We start from the raw sequence: 17,341 nt of genomic DNA on the forward strand, positions 1-17,341 counted from the left end.
TCCATAACAACAACGAACATATAGATAAGATAAACTAAAAAGTGATTAGTCTTAACAAAGAAACCAGCAAGTCATGTTATACGAAACTTGCTTACCGCCCGCGGCTTCGCCCGCTTTGTCTAAAACCTAATAAATTATATACTAAATCCTTCCACTTGAATCACTCTATCTATTAAAAAAAACCGCATCAAAATCCGTTGCGCAGTTTGAAAGATTTAAGGATAGGGACAGAGAAAGGGACTTTGTTTTATACTATGTAGTAAAGCTCAGCTTTTCACGTTAGTCTCAAAACACTCGAAAGTGCTCTGATCTGTACCGACTCTCAGATGTACATAAATATCTGAGGTCCAACACCAAGTGGTCCATCGACTGTTTTTATTTCTGGACGGAATTCAACATGGACGATGGTATCACATCACATTATAACCATCCTTACCACTATGAAACTAAAGTTGTAGAGTTCCAGGTAAATGAAAACACTTTACGAAAACACAAAAGAGAAGAGGATCTAAACAAGAATATTCTAGCACAAAAACGGATCTTGATTTTAGAGTTGGGGTAGGTATAAAAAACAAAAATAAGTGTGGATAATCGTAATCTAATATATAAAAATCAATGCCACTTTTCGTTGTAATTCCATAACTCGAGAACGGCTGAACCGATTTCGATAATTCTTTTTTTATTATATTCCTTGAAGTACGAGGATGGTTCTTATGTAGAGAAAACGTTAATATGTACCACGGGCGAAGCCGGGGCGGACCGCTAGTCTAATATATAAAAATCAATGCCACTTTTCGTTGTAATTCCATAACTCGAGAACGGCTGAACCGATTTCGATAATTCTTTTTTTATTATATTCCTTGAAGTACGAGGATGGTTCTTATGTAGAGAAAACGTTAATATGTACCACGGGCGAAGCCGGGGCGGACCGCTAGTCATCTATAAAAATGAATCGCAAAATGTGTTGGTAAGCGCATAACTCGAGAACAACTGAACCGATTTCGTTAATTCTTTTTTTATTACATTTCTTGAAGTACGAGGATGGTTCTTATGGAGAGAAAACGTAAAAATGTACCACGGGCGAAGCCGGGGCGGACCGCTAGTTATTTTAATAAAATAATATTCTCAAATTAAGTGACGATATACTTACTTGAAGTTATAGTACAAAATGCATCTCACAAAAAAAAGCAAATGATGATTTTGAAAAAAAGAACAACTTTATCTAGAAATGAAGATTAAAGCTAGAACGTAGCCGGAAAGAAGAGAGAGGATGGATTAGATATATTAAATTTTGTAATTTTCTGGAAAAGCAAATCTGAGGAAGTACATTCCTCGAAAGAAATCTATTTTTGTTACTTATACAAGTATACAAGTTGTATTTTAGTTTGATTACACCTAATATAACGAAAATCCGCACTTTAGGCATAACATGACCTATGTACTACTTTGATTAACAATGATTTGACAGTGTTTATAATCTTGCGTTAATCACGCTTCTAAAAATAGCAAGCCTTTGCCTATATTAAAGGCAGTCGTAGTCGGCGATCGACAAATCAAATAAGAACGTTTAAATGAAAAATTTCTTTTGATTTTTTTTTTTGACGTGATTAATCTGTGAAATGGCTGATGCTAAAGGGACAAAGGTAAGCTACAGTTTCACACGTATTTTGTATAATATTTCTTTTTAATTTAGGGTGTATTTTTATTAAGGGTGTACATTTATTTTTGTTTACATATATATTTTATGTGCTCTTATAATATTCCTAACCGTTTATAATTACTATAATTTGCATCAATCCGCTTTTATAACTGACCTCAAAAGTTGGAGGTACTCAATTGACTCTCCGAACTTTTGAGTGGTTGAACCTTTCTGAATGATTATTTTTTATGTGAATTGTGGTGCTTCTTATGTGCTCCCAATTTATTTTGTGTTGTCATGACATAGAATAAGAAAACCATATTTTAATCTTAAAATTTTAATGATTTGACATTTGGATAAACGCTCATCTGCTTCCGATAGAAGTTAAGCACCTAAATTTTTTATAAAAGCTGTCCTAGCTTTTTTTATTTAAATACTTTCTAAATTGAGAGAAAAAAATCGATCAATAGATATATGTACAAATTAATTCGCAGGTTGTGTCGATAGACACAGAAGAAATGCTAGGCGAATTACTTCATAAAATAGCGAAAGAAAAGGGGTATAAAGATTACAAATTAGATATAAAGCAGACTTCATCCGAGGGAGCAAACTTTTCGAGTGCCCTTTTCACCGTTACTATATCAGGAAAAGGAATGAATGATATTAATATCTTCGCAAAAGTCGCGAATTTAGGCGAGAAGGTTAGAGAGAAAACACCTCTTGATATATTCAAAAATGAAATACTATTTTATACGGATGTTATCAAGATATACAAACAAATAGAGGAAAAACATAATGTTCCCATTGAACACAGGCTTCTGACACCAGAAATTTACGGCATCAACTCTGAATACTTCAAGGAAATTATTTGTATTCTCTAATTTATATTATATTCTCTAATTTTCAGATTTTATAATATCCTAGAACATTTTAGCAATAGCACAGAATACATAATAGTAGCTAAACGCTAGCAATAGTACAAAAATTCAAGTGACAGCACTTGAAAATAAAAATACATTATTTATAAAAAACTGTTATTTTATATTTGTTGTTGTTTAGTTATTTTTCCTTCTTCCTGCCTAACGAATAATAAGTATCAAAAGGTGTTTCATTAGTATATAATAATTTTATATAATATAAACGATCTCGAAGAAACCTCTGTTTATAAGTATGTGCGAAAAGGATCCAGAAAAAAATTTGGGTAACGCATTATTTAATAGTAAAGAAACATTCAATCAAGGCTTGTGCAAAATAAAGATTATAACTAGGTACAAAACGAGTAGAGTAATCCAGATAATTAAAACAAATCGATAAATTAATATTATTTTGATTAAAAATTATCCGTGTTATATATAAATATATTTTTTCCTGTTAATTCTAGTCTATTATTTTACACACCCTGATTCTCCTTTCTAACCCTTTTATGAACTGTTCACAAAATTTCTACATATCAAAAACACTTAAAACATAAAGTTTGAATATTTGATGACAAAAATCAATTTATTAAGTATATAAAAGAGGAAATACAATACTTGAATTATTCTAGTAACGTATGACCAAGTATATAATTATTAAATTCCATCTAAATATTTTCATTTAAAATGTTGCCCAGACTATCCAAAAACTCTAAAAAAGCACGTCTTAACTCTAACAAGCCTAACTTAATAGAATACCTACGTTTAAATACGTGGTGTAACTGTTTTGTGACCTTCAGACGGTGAAAATTTATTTTTTTATTACTATAATAGTTCATGAAGTAACGAAACATTGATATGTACATTTAACCGGTCACAGTGAATTTGGGCGCCTCTAGAGGGCGCATTAAATGCAAGTAAAATAACGTGGAAATCGTAAATACATAATTATAATCATCGGATATACCTATGTAGATATAAAGTGCGGCCAAATTCCAAAGAGTAATAAATTCTGGATAAATACTTTAATCAAAAAAATATGTTTCGAATTAATGCACATTCTAAGCTAGTAACGCCATCTAGAGAAAAAAAAATGCAATATCGAAATAGCGATATCTAAAGTATAGATCCTTAATTTCTGAATAAGTCCATAATATACGTAACTAAATTCCCGTCCGATTAGGGCCCTTCTGGCCTCCTCCACTCAAGCGACAGCTCAAGCCGAGGTTCGTGGTCCCCGTCAAGGGGGGACGCCCTTGTGCATGTCGCTACCAGGGTGAACCTTCAGTTCACCCCCGCGTCCGCGTTAACATGTAGTAGCCCTTCTGGCTAACATTGAGAAACACCATACAAAAAAAAAAAAAGTAACTAAATATTGATACAAAGTATTTTCAACAGAGGGCGTTAAGAAAATATGTGACAAAATAAATAGATAACCTACTCAGTAGTATTTATGAATGATAACAAAATATTACGAATAAAATTATTAATGATTACACTCAAAATTTTAAACTTTTTAGAGCGACACCTAAAATTTTAAGAAATCATACGATGAATACGATTTAAATAGAAAAATGTATTAGAAATAGGAACGTAGGAACTAAACACATTTTAGAATAGAAGAACGGGAAAAGTTATGAAGAAGTAGAAAAAATTTGTTGATTCCATCGTCCATGAACATAAATTGTCTAAAAATCAATAACGTATTTTCACGCAAGTGCGAAAGTTCAGTTCAATCTAAATTTTCTAGGAAAGATTCGTGAAGCCCTGGGCAATGCCTTTAGCCCTTGAAATAAAATTATATATTTCGCTAAACAGGTATCCTGATTACCTTGAAACGAATCGGATTACGATAAGCACGACTTTTAATAATATCATTGCAATCAATGATATAAAAAGAAAGCCTGTTACGAGTAAAAATAAGTGTAGGTAAATAAGATAGCTCGTGCGCAATATGACTTATTTATTGCCAAGATACGATAAGACTCGATATCAAAATTATTATAAGAAGATAATAGGTGATTTTTGACATAACTCATGCTTTTGACTTTATTAATCATGATAAACATTAATATAAACACAATCTTTAAAGACCTGCGTAATTTTAACTAAAGGGTACATCCGTTTAGAGAACAGAAATATACATGGTCATATAAAAATTATAGACACAATGGAGTACCTCAGGGTAGTATCATGGGGCCATTATTATTCGTATAAATCAATAATCTAGGTAACGTTATTATGCATGTTTTTCAAAGGGTTGTTGAGGATTCCTCTTCCGCTTCCTCATAATGCGGAAGTTCCGCAATATTTTTGGTTCCTCAACCGTCAAAAATTAAAATAAAAAATTCCTCTCCCGCTATCGCTTCCTCAAAATTTTGATGCCGTATCTATGGCAACGCACTCGCTACGCGGAGCGCTATACCAGGCCGATTCGATCGGGCGGCGAATTTACAATGCCTATACCTATATATGTATACTTTTTGAGTCACGAGTCGGACTCAAACAGATGAGCTTTTATTTATGCATATAACTCGACAAAACCTATCTCTATCTAAATAAAAAAATGACTCGACTTGATTATAATTTCCTATCATCGTCATCTGCTTCCTCTTCCGCTTCCTCATCCTCATCCTCTTCCTCAAAAAAATATCCTCATCCTCATCCCCATCCCCTAAATTTGCGTGTGGAAATTCTTCTTCCTCATAATCACTTCCTCAACAACCCAATAATTTCAACTAAATACAATTCATTAATTATGCCCAAAAATAATGGGTAAGTCTATGAAATTCGTCGAGTCGATAATTCAGTGGCTTAAAGGATACAACACAAAATATGCCAAAGAAGTTTCCTGATTAGACTGACTACATTTAGTTTTGTTTTTTATTCTACAATCTATTTCTAATTTAAAGTTGCATGTTTACATGTATAGCTGAACTCCCGACTGCAGTTCTAACATTGTTTTCATAAGTTTGATCTCCTGGTCTATTAATTTTCTAAGTAAATATTATTATTCCCAATCTATTAGTCAATAGATCATCTATTATTCTGCTTTTTCTACCATCTACACCACGCATCAGCCATCATCATTCCTAATATAAAACGAACTCTAAAGCTCATACCGTTAATATTCAAGGGCGTGATGGAAATCATTGAATAAACTGAGGTCGCAGTCACAGATTAAATAGCACCATACAAAACAAATGTTCCTTATCCATTGCTAGTTACCATTCTTAAAGACGTTTAGGAATCATACAATCTGTTCAATGTATTTAAACTAGCGATAATCGCGATTCTAAAAATAATCGTTGCAGATACTTTGCTATGTAAAAGCCAGTCGTAGTCGGGGATCGTTGACTGTAAGAACGTTTATTTGGCTAAAGATTTATTTCGTATTTGTTTTGGTTTATTTTGTGATTATCTGTGAAATGGCTGATAAAGAGACAAAGGTGAGAAAGTTTAAATTTTAATACACGTTTTGTAAATTTCAGTTGGGATAAAATTTAAAATTTTTTAGATTAGATTTTTTGTGTGTTCATGTGCTCTAATGTTTTTATGACCATTATCATCATTTAATTTCTAGATCCTGCTTGCAATTGTACTATACATATGTACTTAACTTAACTTTACTAAATTATATAAACAAGATTAGTACCTAAAATGTTCTAATAATGTACTCAAACTGTAATTGAAACTAAATTTTGTGTACTTCTGTTTGATTCCTTAGCTATTTGCCAGTAATAACATAACTATGATTAATTAAAAAAAAAATGTTTGCCCTCTTTAAGCATTTGATAAATATCAATATAATAAATGATGATAAAACAATAAAGATAATATACATAAACATAGATGTTTTATCATGATATGACTTACATTTTTACAATAACAACTACTTAGCATCTGCAAAAAATATTTTAATTATTATTTTGTTTATTTCAGAAAGCGGGGAATCTCTGGATAATATTACTTTGACTTTAACATTATCTACAAAAAAATTAACATAACAAAAGATTCGGCCTCGGTCTCTATACAAAATAACACAAAGAAAGATGATGTCGTAAAGGCTAAAGGAATATTATTTTGATATTTCCAGTCAGGAAAAATCGCTCTTCAATAATTATTGAGCTCACATCTTCATAACGATCCAAATGATATTTAATATATGATATTATTAGAAGATAAATGAAGAAAACATTACCTATCAATATTAGAAAGATAATTTAGTCATTACAGTCTTCTTTAAATCGAAAAATTTAACTTTTTTTGAAAAGGATTTTCGTCAGATATCCGTTGTCAAAACTATGATCAATCACAATTAGCCTCTGGGTTTAGTATTCGGCACAATCATCTTGAAATTTGAGCTAGAGGTCAAATTAATTTAACGATTGCCCAAATTATGCTCTTAAATTATAAAGGACATTGTAGCCATTTTTCTCGATCTATTTATTGCGTCGATCTATTGAGGTATTTTGGAATGACTTATTGCTGTTATTTTATTTACTGATAATTTAAACAAATTAAACCAGTAATAATTTAAGATAATCCGAATGTGGTTGCTCTATAACATTTCATCTTACAGCGTTTAACAAATGAGAATCAGCCCATGCCCAATAAAATTGTTGACGCAATTTAGTTTCAATTACGCCACTGCCTCGTCTTTATTACTGAGTATACACAGATGTTAATTTAAATAGTTAACACTAAAAGGATCTGCATTTTAAACTACATACGAATTAGATATTCTTATTCAAACTTTACTTTTTAAAGTTTTAATTTTAAATCCCTCTGATTTCATTCTCAGATTGAATCGAAAGAATCAGAAGAAAAACTACGCGAAGTACTTCACAAAATAGCGGAAGAACGAGGCTATAAGGATTACAAATTAGACATAAAGCCGACTTCATCTGAAGGAGCAAACTTTTCGAGTGTACTTTTCACCGCTACAATATCAGAACACGGCAAGGATGTTATTAATATCTTCGCCAAAGTCGCGGCCTTAAACGAGACCGTTAGAGCAGGAGCACCGTATCAGATGTTCGATACAGAAATATTATTTTACACATATATCATAAAAACGTACAAACAAATAGAAGAAAAACATAATGTGCCTATTGAACACAGGGTTGTGGTACCAGAATTGTACGGCATCAACGATGAATACTTAAAGGAAACTGTTGTTATGGAAAACCTGATGTGCAAAGGTTACCAGATGTTCGACAGGTTCAAGACCATAGACTGGAACTACACTCAGGAGTCTTTGACACAACTGGCGAAACTTCACGCCTTATCTATAGCGTTTTCTATTGAACAGCCCGAAGAGTTTGAGGAAAAAACAAAGAATCTCAAAATGAACAATGATATGAGCGCAATGAAAGATGCTATGGCAATGACGCTGATGAAAATACAAGAATCTGCGAAGGATGAACATAAAGATCGCTTGAAGCAGTTCGTGGAAAATGCAATGGTACCCGAAAACATTGAATACATGATGAAACCAATAAAACGAATGATTTTAAATCATGGTGACTATCGACCCAGCAACTTACTCCATAAATTGCGCGAGGTAAGAAGTATATTATATTTTAAGTAAAAGACTTTTCTTCGTGTTTGGTCCATAAGATAATCTTCGAAATGAATGGAAATATGTGTGGCTACACTTCTGAAAGTTTTGTATTCCTGTTCACCGATTGAATTGCCTATGCTTGGTTTATATATTTTCGTTATTTATAAGTTATTTAAGTTTTAGTTTATCCTTTATAAATAAGAAAAATCTTTCAGAAAACAATTAATATTGAACTCTGCTCTTTTACAGGATGGTACATATGACATAATTCCAATTGACTATCAGACCCTGACCCGTAGTAATCCCATAGTGGATCTTTTATATTTCCTATTCAACGGATCAGACAAAGAATTCCGAGCCAAATACCTCAGAAAGGCTTTCGACCATTACTACAATGAGCTTTGCGCATGTCTAACAAGATTGGACTTGAATCCTGAAGAAATATATCCTAAGGAAGACTTCGAATATGAATTGAAAGAGGTACTTATGTTGTTTTTATATTAATTTATTGTTTTCGTAATGATTTGGATTATAGTAGACCATTAGTAGAAAAATGACAGAAACACCGTAATTACAGCCACGCCTACCGTCTATGTGGCCTTCATTTGTCAAAGCGCCTACCACGTAGTGTATTTAACAATGCAAGTAAAAAAATAAAGTATGAATAACCAACACTTCATAAATTTTATAGATCCCTTTCTTTTCCTATCTACATCATGCGTTCCATCTCAAATTTAAGACCTATTTGAAAGCATTTATATACTTCGCCCGCGCAGTCAAAGAAAAACCCGCATAGTTCCTGTTCCCGTGGGATTTCCGAGATTGCGTCATTTTCCTGGGATAAAAAGTAGCTTATGTCCTGTCTCGGATATCAAAATATCTCCATACCAAATTTCATGAAAAATGCTTCAGTAGTTCAGGTGTGATTGTGTAACAGACAGTAACGAGAGTGTACTTCTATAATAATTATTCATAATATGGTTCCAGGTTTTACCCTTCGGTTTGTTCATAAGTCTGATGCTCTTGATGTTAATCACCGTAGAAATGGAGCATGTTCCGAAAATTAGTGAAAAGACGGAATTGAAAGATCTGTACTGCACGCCCAGTGAAGCTTATAAGATAAGGATGAACGATCTTCTGGAAGACTGTATTGATATGGGAGTCCTGTAAATTAAAATATTTACGATTCGAATATAAGACCTGAGCATCATATAAGGCAGCTAGTAGAATAGAATAAAGTATAAGACTAATGTAGCTAAGTAAGACTTTATAAAAATACAGAACTTTAATACTTTAACATAAACGCAATTTGTTCTTCTCGTGACCACGCTCGCTCGCTGCAAAGTTTGCGAAATGTCCGGTTAACAATATAATCAATAAATCACGTTAAAAATCCCTCTCTTTAATTTATATTTGTACAATATTCGCGTAAAATGAAACACAAGAAAATACGATATAAATTAGTTTTAGAAGTCACCTCTGTAAAACATAACAAAAAGCTTTTTACTGGCTATGTGGCCTTTCTAATAAAGTATAATATGTAGTTAAAAGTAGTGCTATCTACCTCACATAAAATATATTAACTTACTATAAAATAATCCATACGTTAAATGACATGACTATAGCATAACATTCCATCCATCTACATCTAAAAGAGAACTCGCTGGCTAACAATTTTCTTAAGAAAATTAATAAATAAGTTGACTTATTTTAAGCAAATTAAAAATTATAATAATGCAATGTTTGTAACATAATATACAGTATGTTACCATTAATTTGGCAAGATTTTTTGATCTAATCATAGCCAATATCAAAGATGAAGCATTTATGTCAATAATTCGGCTGTAATGAATTATTTGTATTTTTTTTAAATATATTATTGTCTTTATAATCTCTTTTATTGTTTCCACTTATCCTGATGCGTCTTTCCCACTTTCCAGTCGACAAAAGGATTCTGTTTGAGTTCGATCTACATTTCGCAGTCATCTAGTTGAACCTGCTATTTGCTTGAATGATTAGCGCGTTCATTGAATGACATTTAATTAAATTACTAAAGGACAACTCGTTAAGATGTTGAATAGAACGTTAAACTTCTTGGCTGAACGTAATTTAACATAGTCGTTGTTTTGGATAAGGTACCTAGTGCCTGTTAGGTAATGTTAGGTTCGTTGTATTTTTAACTACACAGACATAGGAGCCCCGCGAAGCTGGGTGCCGTCATCTCATAACCGTTTTCTTGTGGACGTTTGTCATTTAATGAACGCGCTAGTAATAAGACTATAACTATGCCGAGCGTTATATCCGCTCTCTGTTCATTGTTCAAAGGGCTTTTTTACAATCCGCTAACTAGTTGGACGGTGAGTGACGCTTGTTAAATCAACGTTTGACCTAGTCGTTCAATTATTTATTTAGCCCTCTAGGTCCTTAACCTCCCAGCTTCCGTTCATCACTACTTTTTGGGACACCCTGTATGTCGTGATTCAATGAACGCGCTACCTATTCATTCTATCAAAAAGATAGATTTAACCAGATGAAGACGAAATCTTAAATAATTTAAATTGAATATCTTAGCTGTTGAATTCATTTTTGAATTTATTGGAAATATAGTAGAAAAGATGTTGAACGCAATTCTTAGATAATATCTAAGTAGACAAATAAGAATATTTTTCTATAGAAAAAAAAAAGCCTCAGAAACACTTACGATTTTTTTTTAACACGCATTAATCTTCAGCTAAACCTATAATAAAAACAATATATGTATAAAATAAAATTCGGCTCGTTTCCAAGCCCACCACTAATACCGCCTCCCAGGTAGATGCTGAAAAACTATATCAGGCCTAACTTAATCCTATATCTTATTTTCGTAATCTTGTTTCTAATTAAAAATGTTTATTATCTCGATAATAAATAAATAAAATTCCGCGGAACAGCTCTGATTTCCTTTAAATTAATCGGATTACGGTAAGTATCTATGTATTTTAATATTATCAGTATATTCAAATCAATGATATAATAACAAAGCCTGTTAAAAATAAATGCTAATGAGATAGCTCGTGCGCAATATGACTAATTTGTTGACAAGGTACCGATAGACATGATAACAAAATAATATGAAAATAATATGTGATTTTCGACATGACTCATGCTTTTGACTTCATTAACCATGATAGCCTTCTTAATGAATGCAATTGATTAAGGTCTAGTCCTAAACTAGTTAGAAAGCTATCTACATAAATATAAACATAAGATTAAAATGTTCCATACATCCGTTAAAACTACAGGAATATACAGAATTATAATTGTAAACAAAATGGAGTACCTCAGGGCAGCAATTTGTGACCATTATTATTTTTAAAAGACAGGGGCGGCATTTTGTAAAGCCACCTAGAGTAAATGTACCTACTATTAATACTGTTGATAAAAAATTCAGCTCAAAGAAAGCATTCCAGTAATTTTGAAAAGAGATTTTGAAAAGAAAATGCATTAAAAAATTTCCAAAAATTTGCTTGCCGCACTTGCGAATTCAACTGACTAGAACTAGTAAAATTGCTTCCTGGGCAATAACAAAAACAAATTAAACTCTTTGAAGTTAATTTGTTTTTGAAGGTAATTAACTCAAGGGCCTGATTGATAAACTGGATTGATTAATCTGAGTATTCCTTAAATGAGAAATTTTTAAGGAATATAAAAAATTCAATCACGAGGAGGGATTCGATTCCGCCTAATTTTATTGTTTCAATGTTATTATTATTGAAATAATGTTTCATATTGGTTGAGAAAATTGTTTAATTATCGCAATATTCTCGTGATCAACTTTTTTTTTGAAGTGAAAACTTCTTTAGCGGCGTTGGGTATAAAATCTTAAACTCGCGTCAGGACACGTGACCTGATCGAAAAAGCGTAAGACGGATGTTTTTTTTTTAGCCCTTATATTCCATGCGTAAGACGGATACCATTCCAAAATATCAAACATGCTGAACGTTAATAATCAAGTTTTCACTTCTGCCGGCACTCCCGGAGTGCAATCCGTCTTTTTTTCTATAAAAATTTCCCATTGCTTGTAAATATACTCTATACTATTGAAGACGTTTTTGACTCGAATGCATAATCTATTATATAGATATGAAAATTAATCTATTTAATCCTGCGATAATCGGACTTTTATAAATAGTCGCTACACATACTTTGCTGTTATTTTAAAGCCAGTCGTAGGCGGTGATCGTCAACTATAGGAACATTTATTTGGCTAAAATTTATTTTGTATTTTTTTATTATTTTTGTGATTATTTTGTGAAATGGGGGCTGATCTAGAGACAAAGGTGAGTTAGTTTTAATTTGTGTGGATAAAAAATTCAGTAGTATTTTTTGTGCGTTTATATGCTCTTATATTCTATTTAATCGTTTTTAACTGTTTATGACCATCATCATCATCACCTATTTTGTAGAATCTGCTAGCTATTATATTATGCATATCTATTTGCTTCCTGTGCAGGAATAGATAATATATTCTACCTGCGTTCGAGTAAAAACATTATTATTTAAATTATACTTACTCTAGTGTTTTCTCTTTAACTGGGACAATGTCTTGCACTGCTTTGTATTGATAAGTTCGATATCTAATAAACTATTTTTTATTTTCTATACTTTCATGTATTATACAATTTTGTATACTATGCTTTGTTTACAATTGGAAACAAACAATGAATTTTCATACTGGTCTAAGATCCGAATATGAAACGAAACCTAACGGTTTGATAAGAGAATCAAATTTATTTTATAATAAATTTCATATATTATAAAATAAATTAAAAATGGGTAGACAACAGAAATCCTGGACAGAATATTTTTAATTATTTTTTGAAAAATGATTTTTCATAAAATGTTGCAAAATGAAGATAATAATAAAATTTTATACTGTACTTAAAGTATAGAGCATATAGAATGTGCAATCGTAGGGTAGACTACTATTTACCTGGACGAACTACTGGGTAGACAGGTATAAACAGGTATATCAATACTAGTTACTTTCACTAGATTTGATAATAGAAAAAAATATATATCAGCATAAGCGCATATAAAATTTAAAATTTCATGTGAACTCCATGATGGATATGATGAAAATAAAATGTCCCGTATTCTTAAAATTTTAATATTGTATTTTTAAAGTGTGTTTTTCACAATTTTGTTAAATTGTGACTGGATGAAAATTTTGTTAGTGGTCGTCTTCGTCGTTGGTAGGGTGAACAAATCCTTATCGAAATATCGTACGCTTATGACAATTAGTATCGCTAGCGGATTCTATTCCTTTTTATACCTTTTCATTTGCGTTTTGACGTTTGGCTAAAGGGGCTGTTTACAATATGGAGGATAGCAGAGGTACCTCTACTCTCTATAAAGTTTACATACCGAGCATGCGCACTTTCTTATATTCACGATCCCATGAGACACAACAGCAATGTTCGGTCCTTTATTATCACACAGTATAGGTACTTACCTCAGATCTATATGTCACTCATTTCCGGACACGTTGAAATTGAAATTTTTAAATTTTGTATACCCCTATTAGGACCAATTTTTTTGCAGTCTACCCTATATCATCGTGTTCAGAATAAAACAGCGCTTATGCTGATATATTTTTTTTTCTATTATCAAATCTAGTGAAAGTAACTAGTATTGATATACCTGTTTATACCTGTCTACCCAGTAGTTCGTCCAGGAAAATAGTAGTCTACCCTACGATTGCACATTCTATATGCTCTATACTTTAAGTACAGTATAAAATTTTATTATTATCTTCATTTTGCAACATTTTATGAAAAATCATTTTTCAAAAAATAATTAAAAATATTCTGTCCAGGATTTCTGTTGTCTACCCATTTTTAATTTATTTTATAACATATGAAATTTATTATAAAATAAATTTGATTCTCTTATCAAACCGTTAGGTTTCGTTTCATATTCGGATCTTAGACCATACACTTCATATGAAAAAGCTTTTTGAAATAGTTACCTACGTGATATGTGTATAACGAGCAATTACCTATTTATTTCAATAGCTTCGATATCGTTTCTGGTTTGGCTTTTATATTACTAGGGTAGGTACTTCACCAGTATCACAGCACATATTATGATCTTTCATATTATGATCCTAATAAAAGATAAACAATCGTTATTATTCCCTAATTTAATTCCTATTAATAGAACCTAACATTTTAAGTGCATCTCACTTAATTCATTTGCAGATTGAAGCGAAAGACTCAGAAGAAACACTGCGCGAAGAACTTCATAAAATAGCGAAAGAACGAGGTTATAAGAATTACAAATTAGACATAAAGACGTCTTCATCTGTAGGAGCAAACTTTATGAGTATAGTTTACACTGCTACAATATCAGAACACGGCAAAGATGATATCAATATCTTCGCAAAAGTCGCGTTCTTAAGCGAGAAAGCTAGATCAGACGCACCGGTTCAAGCGTTCGATGTGGAAATACTATTTTACTCAGATATCATAAAAATATACAAACAAATAGAGGAAAAACATAAGGTGCCTGTTGAACACAGGCTTGTAGTACCAGAATTGTATGGCGTCAGCTCTAAATACTTAAAGGAAACTATTGTTATGGAAAATCTGATGAGCAAAGGCTACCAGATGTTCGATAGATTCAAGACTATAGACTGGAACTACACTAAAGAGTCTCTGACACAACTGGCGAAACTTCACTCCTTGTCTATAGCGTTTTATATTGATCATCCAAAATCGTTTTCGGAAAAAACCGAGAAGCTCAAAATTAAAAGTGATACGGCGCATATGGAGGAAAGTGTCGGGATGATGGTGATGAAAATACTAGAATCTGCGAAGGATGAACATAAAGAACGCTTGAAAAACTTCATAGAAAATATAATGGCACCTAACAAAATTGATCATATGATGAAACCAATAAAACGAATGATTTTAAGTCATGGTGACTATCGGCCAAACAACTTACTCCATAAATTGAACGAGGTAAGTAGCATAGATTTTTAACAAAAGTTAGTTTATTAATTAAATAAGACAAATCTATCCTCTTTATAAAACTTTTATAACTAGTTTAGAAAAGAAATAGAAATTGAACTCTGCTGTTTTACAGGATGGTACATATGACATAATACCAATCGACTATCAGACTATGACCCACAGTAACCCCATAGTGGATCTCTTATATTTCCTATTTAACGGATCGGACAAGGAATTCCGGGCGAAATACCTCAGAAAGGCATTCGACCATTACTACAATGAACTTTGCGCATGTCTAACAAGGTTGGACTTGAATCCTAAACAAATATACCCTAAGGAAGACTTCGAATTTGAATTGAAGGAGGTATGTATGTATTTATAGGTAACCAGGTTTCCGCCCGCGGCTTTGCCCGCGCAGTCAAAGAAAAACCCGCATAGTTCCCGTTCTCGTGGGATTTCCGGGATTGCGTCATTTTCCCGGGATAAAAAGTAGCCTATGTCCTTTCTCGGGTATCAAAATATCTCCATACCAAGTTACTTTCGCATTTATAATATTAAATAATATTATGGATATGTATTGTTAGGACTAGAATGAAGGATCGTAGTTGGCAGATCGCCCGCTACTCTTAGAAGTTTGGGCGACAGACATTTGAAATGCGGTCCATTTACTATCCAATATGAGTCCAATATACCTCATCGACGGCTGAATGGCAATGGACACTCCTCCCACATTCATACAAGACCCAGGAGCTCGTCGTGAATCGCGGAAACATATGGCTTCCGATTTAGATGGAGCAACATCTAGACCTATTTGACGGATCCGTGTGATAACCTGGGCTGTTTCAGTCTCGGCCAGCAAGGCTGCCTCAGCAAAAGTCTTCGCTCCAGCAGTTATCAAAGTGTCGTCGGCATAACATGGCACCTCAGTACCCTCGATATTGGTACCTCGCAGACCTCAATCATAACCAATGTTCCACAGAAATGGTCCCAAAACCGACCCTTGTGGAACACCACATGTGATTGCTCGGCTAGCCAAACCTCCCAGGACCTTTTCTTAACGAAATATTACGTTCTTAACTAAATATAGTTCAAGTACGTTCAATCTATAGCTGTGTCAAATTTCATACGGACCCGATTAGTTGTTTTTTTTACCGACTTCAAAAAAAGGAGGAGGTTATCAATTCGGCCGGTATATTTTTTTTTTTTTATGTATGTACACCGATTACTCCGAGGTTTCTAAACCGATTTACGTGATTCTTTTGTTGTTCGATGCGGGATGGTGTCGAATTGGTCCCATAAAATTTTATTCGGATAGGCCCAGTAGTTTTTATTTTATGAGCATTTTTGTCTGTAGGTATTTGTAAATTTTGCAACTGCAAGTTTGAAGTCGGTTGTTTTTAACGCAGTTATCACTTGTTTCTTGATAGCTTTGATAATAATTTTAGTAGTAGGTTTATCTGTCGTAACGTAAGGACTTCTATAATTATTATTCATATTGTTTCAGGTTCTACCCCTCGGATTATTCATGAGTCTGATGCTTTTGATCATAATAACCGTAGAAATGGAGCATATTCCGAAAATTCATGAAGATATGGATATATTGAAAAATCTGTTTTGCACGCCCAGTGAAGTTTATAAGATAAGGATGAACGATCTTCTAGAAGACTGTATTGATATGGGAGTTCTCTAAATTAAAATATAATTTAAGATTAGCAATAGAGTCAAATGAGACAAATAATGACTTTGTTCTGAATAAGAAACATTCAAGATTTATCATCATCATCATATTTACTAAAAGGGAGCTCGTAGAATATAATAAAGTATAAGACTAATATAGCTAAGTAAGGCTTAATATACATATAAATATGAAATCTTATATTAATAAAACAAAGTCATACAATTAAAAACTACGATTTAGAAGTCACTTCTGTGGAAGATCTCAAAAAGCTTTCTACTGACTGTGACCTTTGCAAGAAAGTAATAATATGCAAGTAGTGTTATCTACCTCATAATATATTATATTTTCTTGTGTACTATTAAATAATCTACACGTAAAATATGTATGACTTCAAAAGAGTTTCAGAGCACTCTAACAATAAAAAAGCTATTAAATAGATTGATATTGGTAGGTATTTAGGCAAATTAAAATTACTATTATTATTAAAATTAAACGTGTAAAGATTTGTTGTATATACAGGGTGTATACTAAGCGCGAAGGGACTTGTAG

The 17,341-nt window shown here is 32.5% G+C and overlaps 3 protein-coding genes across 3 annotated transcripts; all 3 read left to right on the top strand.

Annotated features, from left to right (window-relative positions):
• The first annotated feature begins 397 nt into the window (after nucleotides 1–397).
• On the top strand, nucleotides 398–2,520 carry LOC123699330. Its single transcript, XM_045646258.1, has 2 exons — nucleotides 398–466; nucleotides 2,134–2,520. The coding sequence occupies exons 1-2, from the start codon at nucleotides 398–400 to the stop codon at nucleotides 2,518–2,520; spliced, it is 456 nt and encodes a 151-aa protein (XP_045502214.1).
• Nucleotides 2,521–5,872: 3,352 nt separating this feature from the next.
• On the top strand, nucleotides 5,873–10,004 carry LOC123699242. The gene is made up of 4 exons (XM_045646152.1): nucleotides 5,873–6,002; nucleotides 7,358–8,119; nucleotides 8,369–8,599; nucleotides 9,107–10,004. The coding sequence occupies exons 1-4, from the start codon at nucleotides 5,982–5,984 to the stop codon at nucleotides 9,287–9,289; spliced, it is 1,197 nt and encodes a 398-aa protein (XP_045502108.1). The 5' UTR covers nucleotides 5,873–5,981; the 3' UTR covers nucleotides 9,290–10,004.
• Nucleotides 10,005–12,315: 2,311 nt separating this feature from the next.
• Nucleotides 12,316–17,341, top strand: LOC123699162. Its single transcript, XM_045646053.1, has 4 exons — nucleotides 12,316–12,438; nucleotides 14,362–15,123; nucleotides 15,248–15,478; nucleotides 16,619–17,341. Exons 1-4 carry the CDS (start codon nucleotides 12,415–12,417, stop codon nucleotides 16,802–16,804), a joined length of 1,203 nt encoding a protein of 400 aa, XP_045502009.1. The 5' UTR covers nucleotides 12,316–12,414; the 3' UTR covers nucleotides 16,805–17,341.

This window comes from Colias croceus, chromosome 17 (assembly GCF_905220415.1).
Source record: "Colias croceus chromosome 17, ilColCroc2.1".
Classification (NCBI taxonomy): domain Eukaryota; kingdom Metazoa; phylum Arthropoda; class Insecta; order Lepidoptera; family Pieridae; genus Colias; species Colias croceus.

Coding starts and splice junctions, on each gene's coding strand:
- LOC123699330 (XM_045646258.1), top strand. CDS start 398: ATGGACGATGGTATCACATCACATTATAACCATCCTTACCACTATGAA. Junction 467..2,133: donor CTAAAGTTGTAGAGTTCCAG/GTAAATGAAAAC, acceptor ATTAATTCGCAG/GTTGTGTCGATAGACACAGA.
- LOC123699242 (XM_045646152.1), top strand. CDS start 5,982: ATGGCTGATAAAGAGACAAAG. Junction 6,003..7,357: donor TGGCTGATAAAGAGACAAAG/GTGAGAAAGTTT, acceptor TTTCATTCTCAG/ATTGAATCGAAAGAATCAGA. Junction 8,600..9,106: donor TCGAATATGAATTGAAAGAG/GTACTTATGTTG, acceptor ATATGGTTCCAG/GTTTTACCCTTCGGTTTGTT.
- LOC123699162 (XM_045646053.1), top strand. CDS start 12,415: ATGGGGGCTGATCTAGAGACAAAG. Junction 12,439..14,361: donor GGGCTGATCTAGAGACAAAG/GTGAGTTAGTTT, acceptor ATTCATTTGCAG/ATTGAAGCGAAAGACTCAGA. Junction 15,124..15,247: donor TACTCCATAAATTGAACGAG/GTAAGTAGCATA, acceptor GCTGTTTTACAG/GATGGTACATATGACATAAT.